Here is a 13371-nt window from a genome sequence, read left to right on the forward strand (position 1 = left end):
TGGATAAAGGAGGAAATTGAGAAAACTATAATAACATAATCCATAAAATATACTGAAAAATAATAGCATTAGGGAAACACATATTAAATCTATGAGATATGACTAAACACCTATTAGAATAGCTGAAGTTAAATTAACTAACAAACCATACCACATGTTGGGGAGTATGTGCTGGAAGTGCAATTCTCATGCACTACTGGGAAGAACATTAAATAGTATAACTGTTTTGAAAAACTTTGGTAGTTTCTTAAAATGTTAAACACCTACCAACTTTAGGTGGTGAACACACAATACAATATACAGATGATGTATTACAGAACTGTATACTTGAAACCTACATAATTTTATTAACCAATGTCACCCCAATAAATTCAATAAAAATTTAAACAGAACAATTTACTTGCAAAAATCCATGATGAACAAAATATCAATTTCAAATAAAGACAGATCATTAGTATTACTGATCTATCCCTTGTCCTCAGGCTTTAATATGATTTAGCATGCCACTGTTTTTCTCATTATCTTTGAAAGTATTACTTTAAAACATAATTGATCTTTTTTATTGTTGTTCAGTTATAGTTGTCCTGCCTTTTCCCCTATTGCTTTCCCCTGCCCCATCCCCTCCTGCAGTCCCACAGTCAATCCCCCCCCCTACTGTCTGTGGCCATGGGTCTTCTAATCATGTTTTTTGGCTTGCCCCTTCCCCTTCTTTCCCTGTTACCCACCTGCCCTGCCTTCTGGTCACTGTCAGTTTGTTCTTTATTTCCATGTCTCTGGTTCTATTTTGTTCATTTGTGAAACAAAATCAATCTTGACTGCTGAGTTGTTTTGGTACCACCTAAAACCTCCATATAGGGCAAATATTAAAACTTGATGGCTGTGAGCCATGGCTGGTGTAGCTCAGTGGATGGAGTGCAGGCCTATGAACCAAAGGGTCACCAGTTCCATTGCCATTCATGGCATATACCTAGGTTGAGGTCCAGGTTCCTAGTGGGGGATTCACGAAAGGCAACCACACATTGATATTTCTCTCTCTTTCTCCCTTCCCTCTCTCTAAAAATGAGCAAATAAAATCTTAAAAGGAAAACTTGATGGCTGTATGTATGGAAGAAAACATGTATCAGATGCTCCCATCATTCAATTCCTAGCTAAAATCCATCCAAGAGAAATGAAAGTATATGTACAAAGACACCAATATGTGAAATATTTGTGGCAGCTTTATTTGCAAGAGCCTCAAACTGGAAACAACACAAAGTTTATCAAAAGGTGAGTGGGTAAACATATTGTGTAGTGTCCATACACTGGAACAGTTCTCTACTGTGACAAAGAATGCATCTTCCTGGCTCATCCTGGGAGAACGTGGGATGTGCAGCGAGCCTGCGTTGCCCACCTACCAGAAAGATTCCGGCAGCACCTAGCAACAGTCACCTAGCAACCAGAGGTGGGACAACAAAGCACTGAAGCCGCTGGTTGCCTTCGGGCCAGCGGCACTATGGCGGACAAGAAGAGGCTGTTTCAGCCTCAGATCAAGGGGAAGTGGCTGCGTGGGACGGAGCCTCTGGAGCCCATACCTAAGGGCCCACAATATAAGCACTGGTACAAGACAAAAGACAAGTTACCTCCCAACTATTTAGCAAAGAACAGGAACAGGCTTCTGAAGTGCCCCATGAACACCCCGCAGTGGATATCTGTGAGAAATGGGCTGGATGATTTCAGAACTGGCTCCCCGCCTGCTGATAATATGATCATTCATGGCCCTAGGGAGGGCTGTCTCTCCACGACTGCTCCTAGAGTTCCCCAACCTCCCCCCAGAAAGACTCAATACAAGCTGTCCGAAGGAGAACTGCTTTCCAAGCTCTCACCCACCCAGCAAGCACAGAAGGCTTTTGTAGAGGAATCCAAAGCCAGTCTGACCCCGCATCCCTTGGCTCGATACCCAGATTTGAAGGCAATTCTACCTCCAGACCTCTTATTAATGGTGCTGGAAGAGCTCGATCCTAACAGGATGCTGGAAGACACCTGGGCTTATTGTGAGGTCATGAAGGACAAAAAGAAGTCTCGCACAAAGCTTTGTGAAAAACACCCTAAGGAAATCAACCTGGGACTTCCCAAACCAAGACAACCTGGGACCTCCCGGCCAAGTCGACCAAGACCCCCCCAGCCAAGTCAACTGGGGACCCCCCGGCCAAGTCAACCAAGACCCCCCCAGCCAAGTCGACCAGGGACCCCCAGGCCAAGTCGACCCGAGACCCCTCGGCCAAGTATCTTGGGAACCCCCCCAAGTCGATCCAGGACCCCCCGATCAAGTCAACAGGGACCTCCCAGCCAAGTCAAACAAGACCCCCTGGCCAAGTCGTCCTGGGATCTCCTGATCAAATCATTCCGGCACCAAATGGACGGGCCATCCAGGACCTCCCAGGAAAGTCAGCTGGGGCCTCCCATGCAAATCAACCAGGACCTCCCAGCCAAGTCAACCAGGACCTCCCACCCAAGTCAACCAGGACCTCTTGGCCAAGTCAATGGAGGGCCTCCAGACCAAGTCAACCAGGGACCTTCTGTACAAGTCATCCTGGGATCTCCTGGTCAAGTCATCCTGGCACCACATGAACAGGTCAACGAAGACCTCCCGGCTGAGTCAACCGGGACCTCCCAAGCAAGTCAACCAGAACCTCCCGACCAAGTCAGTGGAGAACCTCCTGGTCAAGTCATCCTGGCACCACATGAACAGGTCAACGAAGACCTCCCGGCTGAGTCAACCGGGACCTCCCAAGCAAGTCAACCGGAACCTCTCGACCAAGTCAGTGGAGAACCTCCAGACCAAGTTAATGAGGAACTTCGAAAGATGTCTTTGCTGTCATGTATAAACAAGTTGTTTCCTGAGGAAAAGAAAAAAAAGAAGTCAAGCAGAAAGGGTATTCTCAAACCTCCTGATCCATACAGAAATGTACGGAGAGAAGTTCATAGATTCTGTAGATGGCTTGATACTTTTGGAGACATGGGCATTGATGAAAGTTTCATCATGAAACAGTTTGAAGTTGACTATACGTGCACACCTACCTACAATGCAGGAAAAATAAGGAAAGTAAACCAGATCCCGGTGGAACTATACTACAGCGAAGGGCTAGATGATAATAAAAAGAGAGAATTTGGCATACAGGAAAGGGACTGGGAGAGAAAACTCTGGAAGCCACCCGATCCTTATAAACCCAAGCAGGCAAAGATAAGGTATGGAGCATGGTATCTGAACCCCAATACCTGGAAAAAGCTAATAAATAATGAACCTTGGATTGACCCAAAAGTCTTAAAAGAACAGGAATATCAACGTTATGGAAGGGATCTTGAACCGGACATTATTGATGATCTTTATGGACCAATTGCCTTCAAAGATTTCATTGTAAGCAAGGGCTACAGGATGCCAGCTGTGATTGAGAAGTTGTTTTTGAGGAAGAAATGGACTTATGATTCTGTTAAGACTCCTATAGACCGAGTAATGAAACTCATCTCAAACGTACCTGATAATACACCTGATAATACACCTGATAATACACCTGATAATACACCTGATAATACACCTGATAATACACCTGATAGTACACCTGATAATACACCTGATAATACACCTGATAATACACCTGATAGTACACCTGATAATACACCTGATGATATATCTGATGATGATTAGACAACTTTTATTTACTACTAACTTGGCTATTTTCTCTCTCTCATGTTAACATCCATCAGAATTCATGATGAATGTCTCATGGTGTAGGTACAACTTTGATTCTACAACATCTGTAAATTTAACACCTAGTGTTAATAAAAATTCTAAATGAGCTTCTGCTTAGGTTCATCAATATTTTATGTATTTTACCAACTATGAAATCAACATTCACATATAGTCTCACATTTTTCTAACATTGTGAATATTATACTCATATCAATTATTTGTAAAAAAATAAAGCCACAACTAAAAGACTTACTGACTAAAAGATCTTGTTATGTCAGCTACAAAATGGGATGAATCTCAAAATAATTGTGCAGAATAAAAAAATTTAGTCTCATTCAATAATGAAATTGTTATCCCCTTTATTAGGATTGCACCAAGACTGAAAACCAGATTGGAAACTATTTATCAAAATTATAGCAGAAATGTTAGTTCATTCTTTTTTAACATTTTTATTGTTCAATTACACTTGTGGGCACAATTTTCCCCATTGCTCTCCTTTACCCACATCCCACCTTCCACTTTCAATCTCCCCCCATTGTCTTTGTCCCTGTGTCCTTTATACATCTTTATACATATTACTTGACTTGACCCTCCCCCTTCTTTCCTCAGATATCCCCTCCCCCTATCCTCCGATCAGTCAGTTTGTTCTTTATTTCTAAGTCTCTGGTTCTATTTTGCTCATTTGTTTGTTTTACTGACTAGGTTCCACATATAGGTGAGATCATATGGTATTTGTTTCTCACTGCCTGGCTTATTTCACTGAGCAATAATAGAGCTTTTCATTCCTTTTTTTCCTCTAGTTTTTAAAATTTGAATAATAAAACAAATTTAGTTTATAAATTAATTGCCCTTGGTATTGCATTAAACATCAGGGTCAATAATGCCGATCCCTCCCTCTCCCCCTCCTCTCTCCCCTTTTAATCAACTTTACTCTAAAATATCATGTAATTTTAATCTTTTTAAAAAAAACTTTGACTCCTCAGGTAATTTATCTAGAAAATTAAAAGTACTTTGTTCAAAGGTAGGAGAGATCACAATACCCGATACCATACTATATTACAAGGTCACTGTAATCAAAACAGCCTGGTACTGGCATAAAAACAGGCACATAAACCAATGGAACAGAATAGAGAACCCAGAAATAAACCCGAATCTCTATGGGCAGCTAATATTCAACAAAGGGGGCAGTAACATAAAATGGAGTAAAAATAGCCTCTTCAGAAAATGGTGTTAGGAGAACTGGACAGCTATGTGCAAAAAAATGAAACGAGCACCAACTTAAACCATACACAAAAATAAATTCAAGGTGGATAAAATACTTAAATATAAGCCATGACACCATTAAAATCCTAGAGGAGAACATTGGCAAGAAAATCTCAGATATTTCACACAGCAACATTTTTACTGATATGTCCCCTAGAGCAAGGGACATAAAGGAAAGAATAAACAAATGGGATCTCATCAAAATTAAAAGCTTTTGCATGGTTAAAGAAAATAGTATTAAGATAAAGAGAGAACCAACTGAATGGAAAAACATATTTTACAATGATACCTCAGACAAAGGTTTAATCTCCAAAATATACAAAGAACTCACATGACTCCACTCTAAGAAGACAAGCAACCCAATTAAAAAATGGGCAAAGGACTTGAACAGATACTTTTTCAAGGAGGACATACAGAAAATCCAGAGACACATGAAGAGATGCTCAATATCATTAGCTATCAGAGAGATGCAAATTAAAACCACAATGAGATACCAGTTCACACTGGTCAGAATGGCTATCATAAACAAAGCAACAAACAACAAATGTTGGAGAAGTTGTGGGGAAAAGGGGACCCTAGTTCACTGTTGGTGGGATTGCAGACTGGTACAACCATTACGGAAAACAGTATGGAATTTTCTCAGAAAACTAAAAATGAATATGCCTTTTGACCCAGCAATTCCACTGCTAGGAGTATATCCTAAGAACCCTGAAACACCAATCCAAAAGAACCTATGCACCTTAATGTTCATAGCAGCACAATTTGCAATAGCCAAGTGCTGGAAGCAACCTAGGTGCCTGTAAGTAAATGAATGGATCCAAAAACTATGGTACATTTACACAGTGGAATTCTATGCAGCAAAAAAAAAGAAGGAGCTCCTACCCTTTGCAACAGCATGGATAGAACTGGAAAGCATTATGCTGAGTGAAATAAGCCAGGTGGTGAAAGACAAATATCATATGATCTCACCTTTTACAGGAAGCTAAACAACAAAACAAACAAGCAAGCAAAATATGCCCAAAGACACTGAAATACAGAACAGGCTGACAGGGACCAGAGGGGAGAGCGGAGAGAATTTCAGGGGAAAAGGGAAGAATTCACAGGAATAAATATAAAGGACACATGGACAAAAACTAAGGTGGGGAGGGAAATGGGAGGGAGGTGGGGAGCGGGGGCGGGTGGACTGGTATGGAAGTATAAAACAGAAAACTGTACTTGAATAATAATTAAATAAATTAATTTAAAAAAGTACTTTGTTCAGACTGATTTTTAGTTTTGAAGAAATTTCTTGGTCTGGAAATTTTATTTTCCAGTCTATGAAGATCTGTCCAAATTTCATGTTTAAATTATCATACAGCTTTTCTCTTTTTATTATTAATTTACCAGTCAATAATGCTTTCTTTTTAACCATTATCAGTTTTTTCTACCAATCTCTGCTGGAAGTTCATTTTCAGTTTTATACTGTACTTTGCAAGTACTGCTTTCCAAGCTGTGAATGCACAATATCTATCTGTGCAGCGAGGAGTGATTTGTTCTTTGTATGTCATGGTGCCTTTTTATGTGCTGTGAAAATGATCAGTTAAACGATTCCTTTATTGACGTGGGCTGTTTTAACTAAACAGAAGTGTGTGATAAAGATATATGGCAAATTAAACATAAATGTCTGAAACAGTTAACAGACACATCTTGCTGTCTTAGTTGCTGTACTGCATTATGTCAATACTTAGAATCATTAAATATTACAAAAGAAGCTGTGCTCCTCTCAGAAAGGACTTTGCAACAAAATGAATTATAATAAAAAGCACATTTATGTATACTTAGGCATAAAAAATTAAAATATATATAATAAGTTCCTTAACCTAGATAACTGAAGAATAATTATTTAAGGGACTATGAGGAAAACCCACTCCTTCTAAGGCTGGTTAAGGCGTGTAGTAGAAGCTTATATAAGTACACTTCATTTTAACCCAGTGACTATGTGCAGATCCATAAAAAGAATGACATATTAGGGAGGGGAAAAAAGAGCAGAACATCCCTTAAATAAGCATTGACAAAGCAAAACTGAGGAAGAGTAATACAAGTTGGCCTATTGCTATTAATGCCTCTGTTCATGAAAGGAATCAAACATGGATTATTAATGGGAATAAGAGCCAGAGGACATTTTTCAAACTATGAATCCCTTTGGGAATCTACTGAAGACTGCGACTCTCCTTTGTATACGCTCATAAAATTTAGCTCACAATGTTAAGAATTCACCCTGTAGTCATATTCAAAGTCCTTGGATCTCAGGATAAGAATAACAATGTTTACTTATTTGGGGCCAGAAGATTTTTACGCTCTTTAAAGCTAATGGCTCATTTACTCCTAACAACAATGCTATAAGATATCTATCATTTTTATAGCTCTTTTACAGATGAGGAAACTAAAGGGAGAAGTTATGCAACTAACTCAAGGAAACCCAGCTGGGAAGTAGCCAGGCTACCCTTCGAGTCCAGGTTATGTGGCTATGGAGCTGTGTGCCTCCTGAGAAAAACACCAGCTTAAAGAATCAGATGATAGAATTTTAGGTCTGGAGAAACACACAGAGGTTATCTATTTCAAACTCTTATTTGTTTTAAAGTGGAGGAAATTGAGTTTCACACAATGAAATGGTTTTTTACTGAAGTCCACAGAGCTAGTATTGCTGGAGTTCAAGTGGGCACATTTACTCAAGGCTCATACTGGCGCTGCATCGGCACTACTGTGGTTATTTAAGGCAAGAAAATTGAGGCGCACTCCTGATGAGTAGCAGTGCCACAACTCACATTGAGATAGTCTGACTCACAGCTAAAAACACTAGATTATTGTAACTCAGAAGACCCATTCCTCTCCCATCTGTTTAGTAGAAACAGCATAATAAAAGTAACCTCGAAGTTGGGGAATGCTAATGTTCTCAATTTACGAACTTTGGAATATTTGAAGGTTCTACTTTACAATAATTTAATGTTCTGTAATTAGAAAGCAATATTTGCAGCATGCTGCCATTTGTGCAAATCTAAATATGAACATACAAAATCACACACGCATAGATATAAAACTGTTCAAAGTTCATGCATTGGTCCTGGGGGAAAGCTGTTCACCAATTTAATTTCTTTCATAATGACTAGAATTCAGTACTTGTAAACATAAGATGAAGAAAATTATAGTTAAGAAAAGTGTTTTTTGACACAGCAAATTCCTTTAAAACCTCAAATTTGTGTACTGTTTGCTAAATATGTTGTCATTTGGAAGAATCCAGCTTTTCAATCTTTTGTAATTCTAAGTTATACTTCCCTTTACAAGTTCAACACAATGGTACTCTAGTGCAAACAAACACATCAGTTTCGGAACTTTTCACAATTACTTAATTTACATGCTAACCTAAATTCACATCAATTTAAGTTAGTAGTCACAATTTAGGTCAAACTTTTTCATTGCCCTTGTGCACCTAAGAAGGTATTCTTAGTGTAGTCCTGTCACAGATCTTAGAAAAGAAATAAACACATTTTTCATCCAGTGGCATAATAAACTTGAAAAAACGAGAAATCTTTCATTAGGAATCTTGAAAGAAGCTGTCGGTAACCACTTATCATCAGTATTAGCAACCTCGAGCTGAATAAAAATTGTGAGATTCTGTACTCTGCTCTGGCACTTGGATCATCTATTAGCACTGGCACTTGATTAACTCTCCAAACTCCTCCTTTGATTAACTCCCAGGACTTCTTTCGGATTATTAGTAATAATTTTCTGAAATCTGTCCTAAAAGACAGATTCTAATGCTCTTTTTTAGCTGACTGCAAAATTTCCCCCGTTTATGCTGAAAGATGTTTGGCCTTTATTCTATTTATACTTTTCAGCTTGATCTTGCACAAACACTGGCTTAAGACTTCCTTATTGGGTGAAGAGGAAATGAATGACTGCTCTCAAACTTTATTTCTGTTTCAAGTGCTTTCTGTATTTAGAAAAATACAGAAAGACTGCTTGTATAAATGAGCAGTCTCAGTACTGACTATTGCTGTTACAATAATTTACTGATTTTCCTTAGAACATACTCTCCCCTGAAAACACCTTCTTGATTAATGTCAGTGTAGGCTAATAACTTGGCTGTCTATAAGAAAAACATGCTTGCTTTAATGTTTAAATTGTGAATGGCATGGCAAGGAGAAATACCAATATAGAAAAAAAATAATATATTCTAAATGGAAGACTTTCAGACCATTTTTAATACCTCAGTTTAAAGCTATACATCAATTTATATTAAATTTAATTTCAAACAATTGAATTTGAATATGAAGATACTACATAAAGTCAACTCTCATTCTATTTATTCTATAAGGCACATTTATTATTTACCTGCTATATGAGCTTTATTCTAGGCTAATGCTTTATAAAATCTCCATGACTTACAACAACATTTATTTCTTATTCCTGTGTCTGCTTCAGTCTTTGTATTCTGCTTCAACCTGTGTATTGTAAAGGAGACATGTGTCTCCTTTGGGGTGAACGTAGTCTACTTGAGGCACGCTCTTCCACTGGCAAAGGGAGAAAAAACCAAAAGGAGTGAACACATCACAATTTTTAAGTCCCTAGCTCAGAAGTGAGACAGTGATGACTACTCATATTTCATTGATCAAGGCAAGTAACATGATGAAACCCACATCAATGAGGTGGGAGGTAAAATCCACTTAGGGTGATCCAGAGCAAACAGGGGGAGAGATGAATGGATCATGAGCAAATAATGCAATTTACCAACCTGCCCAGAAGTTTTAATGCAATTTAATATGTATTGACTCTTTATTTTTTTTTTGTCTAAGTCATTGCTTAAGACTACACCTGATGCCTTACAGGATGCCTCACCAAAACAAAACTAGGAGTTTGTTCCTGTAACTTCTTTCCACTTTACACGACTAGAAAATTGAGGCTTGGTGTTATTTAAGAGACACCTAAGGCTAACTAATATGAGATCAAGTCCAGTAACTTGGGCCTGGTACCCATACAGGTTAGTTTGAATTACTCAAAAAGCTGACTCAAACAAGCACTGGTGTAGGTAGTTCCTTTGGAAAGTAAATCCCAGAGGCATTAGCGGGGTGTATAGGGGAAACAAGTAGGGAAGGGAGAACATACAATAGAGGTGGTATTGTGGGTCATTGTGAGATCCACATCTCTTGTGACCCTTGGGGAGCCTCTGTCTCTAACTGAAGATGGCACCTTGGGAGAACTAAATCTGTCACTTTCGGGCTGCCCCTGCAGATGGGCTTAACTAAATTCTCCTGGAATTGGAAAAAGCTCTAAGGCAAAGAAACAGATGCATGTACCTGAGGTTGGAAATCATCAGCAACCACAGAATTTGTTCACAGCTACAGGTAAACTCAGGCTGGGTCAAGGAAAGAAGGCATGAGGCATCAGCTATATCTTCTGTACCGTTTTTTTCAACATTTACTCCATAGTGCAAGTTTAACAAATCTATCTCATGATTAAAATATCCCTTTAGAATGTATGCAAACGGGACTCTGTGTTTTGCTGTTGTCTGTTTATAAAGGACCTTGGCACAAACAGTTGGACGTGGCTGTTGTGCACTTTGGCCGATTGCTTTCCTTTTTATTTGAAAATAACTATTTGATAACCATTAAAATAGGTAAATATATGCCACTGAATAATCCTTTTTATTTTTTAGTAGAGAAATTGAATATCTCAAAAATAAAATTGGTTAGGTTGAGGTGTGGAAACATATCTAGTTAGCAGTTCTGCCACAGTATACAGTATTTAATTTCACCTCTGAATTACACCAGATGCCTGGATCTTATTTTGATTTATTCTGCCAAAATCAGTTCATGTCTATTATTTTTAACTAAAATAAATGATCTTTTTCTTGATGCACTACTAAAGTATATTTCAAGTCTGCATGCTAATGAATAGTAACTTATTTTTACCCATAACAAGTATACACCCACATATTCATGTTTAAACAAAATGATATATTTGAAATCACTTTGTAAATTATAATGTACCACAAAAAATATTCATTATTCCCATCATTGCTATGCACAGATTCCATTCTTCTTGGCATGAGGAGGTACAATTTATTCTAACACCATTTCATATTTTTCCTTTATCTTTCAAATCAAGAAAAGTCTAATTGCTGCACATTTATAAAAACTATTTAAAAAGTTTACTAATTGTTAATATGACTGCCACTTAGAAACTGTGTCTATTTTACAAGATAATTCAATTGATATAGATGGCTCATAGGAAGTAGTAGTATATCTACGAATAAATGTTTACAGCTTTTCTCTCTTTACTTTTTTCCTTAAGTTTTTCAGTATTAACATGTCTCAGAAGTCTGTCACTTTTAGTATTTACGGTTCTGCACTGTATTTTTTAGTCCCATGATACAGATGGACACAATGAGATACAGAGAGGTTAAGCCACTTGCCTATAGTCATAGAGCTAGTGAGAACTAGAGCTGGGTTTTGAACCCAAGCTGTTTGATGCTGGAGGAAATGTGCCTAGCCACAGATCCATACTGTATCTGGTACATATTCTTGATGTCTGAATGGAATCCACAGGGAACAAAAATGAACCATTTGTGCTGTCTATCACATGGCATGCTGCTTTCCAACTCTCCACCAAGGGCCTTTTCGATACACTCTGGAAGTTCTGATTTCTCTTCTATTTTGACATGATACTTCTACCTCATTGTTGTGATGCTTCATTTCATGGTAACTTCTATAACACGCATTAAAATATTTCTATAACTCTTGCATTGTATTTTCAATATATATGGTTTTATTTTATGAGTATGCAATCATGTGATTATGTAAGCTTCCAGCCACAACTTCAATGTGCTAATATATCATAGATTCTATGATTAAGTGGCAGGGGATGGGAGAGAACTTTTATCCAATATGAGCTGACCTGACTGTTCAAATTATTTTCTGGGCCCATCGATTCCCTACAATAATAAGCAGTCAACTCACATGAGAAAGAAACATTTACAGGGGAGGAAAAGAGTTAGATGGGTCATTGTAATATTTTATTGTACATTGTGTTAGGAGCTGTGGCAGTCATGAAAAATGAGGTAAAGAGCAATTTCACCACATTTAAGAATGTAATTTGGACTTCCGCCAAGATGGAGGCATAGGTGGATGTGCCGTGCCTTCTCACACAACCAAGATTAGAGAAAACTAAATATTAGCAACAGAAAACACAGCCAGAACACGGAAAATTGAACTTTTTGGAAGTCCGTTAACAACAAATTCTTCAGCCTGACCAGTAAGGGGCGAAACCAGCAGCTGGTGAAGCGGGATTGCACAGGAGGTCTCGGTCAGCCGGACTCAGGTGCGGAATCTAGACGCGCGGAATCCAGGCGCAGGGTTGAACCTAGTGAGAGACCGAGCGAGCCACCAGGCGAGCGACCACGGGGGAGACAGTGGGGGAACGGTGCTGAGTGTTGACTGTGGTCATGCATTTGTGCGCGGGCGGACAGGCGAGGGAGTGGGCGGTTGGACCGGGCCCGGTGGGTCCCCGCGGCAAGCAGCCGTGGAGGGTGCCGCCATTGCCCCGCTCTGACCCCACCTCCACATACAGCGTCATAACCCAGTGACTCTGAGTGGCCCGGCCCAGGTGAACCACCTAAGACACTAATCCTCACCCAGCTGTGAGAAACAGCAGAGGGGGTCGTCATTTCCCCACTCTGACCACGCCCCCACATACAGAGTCACAACCCAGCCACCTGGGAGTCCAAGGTACCGCTTCTCACACTTAAAGGGCCAGAACAGACCAAAAATGTCGCAAGAATATCTCAAAGCCCCAGAGCCCATAGATCTAAGCGATGAAGAAATAGCAAAACTCTCAGACGCACAGTTTAAAACACTGGTGATCAGGATCCTCACAGAACTGGTTGATTATAGCCACAAATTAGACAAATATATGAAGGCAAAACTAATTGAAATGAATGCAATTGCACAGGACACCAATAGCAATGAAAAGGAAACTGGGACTCAAATCAATGGAGTGGACCAGAAGAAAGCAAATAATGACCAAACAGAAAAGAGTCAAGAAGCAAGAATTCAAAGAAATGAGGAGAGTCTTAGGAACCTCCAGGACATCTTTAAACGCTCCAACATCTGAATTATAGGGGTACCAGAAGGGAGAAAGGCACAGCCACCAGTGGAAAACTTATTTGAACAAATAATAAAGGAGAATTTCCCCAATCTGGCAAAGGAAATAGACTTCCAGGAAATCCAGGAAGCTCAGAGAATCCCAAAGAAGTTGGACCCAAGAAGAAACACACCAAGGCACATCATCATTACATTAGCCAAAATTAAAATGAAGGAGAGAATCCTAGAAGCAGCAAGAGCTAA

At 39.2% G+C, this 13371-nt stretch overlaps 1 protein-coding gene across 1 annotated transcript; it reads left to right on the forward strand.

Annotated features, from left to right (window-relative positions):
• Nucleotides 1–1492: 1492 nt before the first annotated feature.
• LOC119062164 (protein FAM47E-like) lies at nt 1493–3682 on the forward strand. The gene has a single exon (XM_037163023.2). The coding sequence runs from the start codon at nt 1493–1495 to the stop codon at nt 3680–3682; it is 2190 nt and encodes a 729-aa protein (XP_037018918.2).
• The last annotated feature ends 9689 nt before the right edge of the window (nt 3683–13371 follow it).

Source organism: Artibeus jamaicensis, unplaced genomic scaffold, assembly GCF_021234435.1.
Source record: "Artibeus jamaicensis isolate MK-2021 breed Jamaican fruit bat unplaced genomic scaffold, CSHL_Jam_final scaffold_1283, whole genome shotgun sequence".
NCBI classification, from domain to species: Eukaryota; Metazoa; Chordata; class Mammalia; order Chiroptera; family Phyllostomidae; genus Artibeus; species Artibeus jamaicensis.

What these genes read in the sequence shown, in the direction of transcription:
- LOC119062164 (XM_037163023.2), top strand. Translation starts at nt 1,493, where the DNA reads ATGGCGGACAAGAAGAGGCTGTTTCAGCCTCAGATCAAGGGGAAGTGG.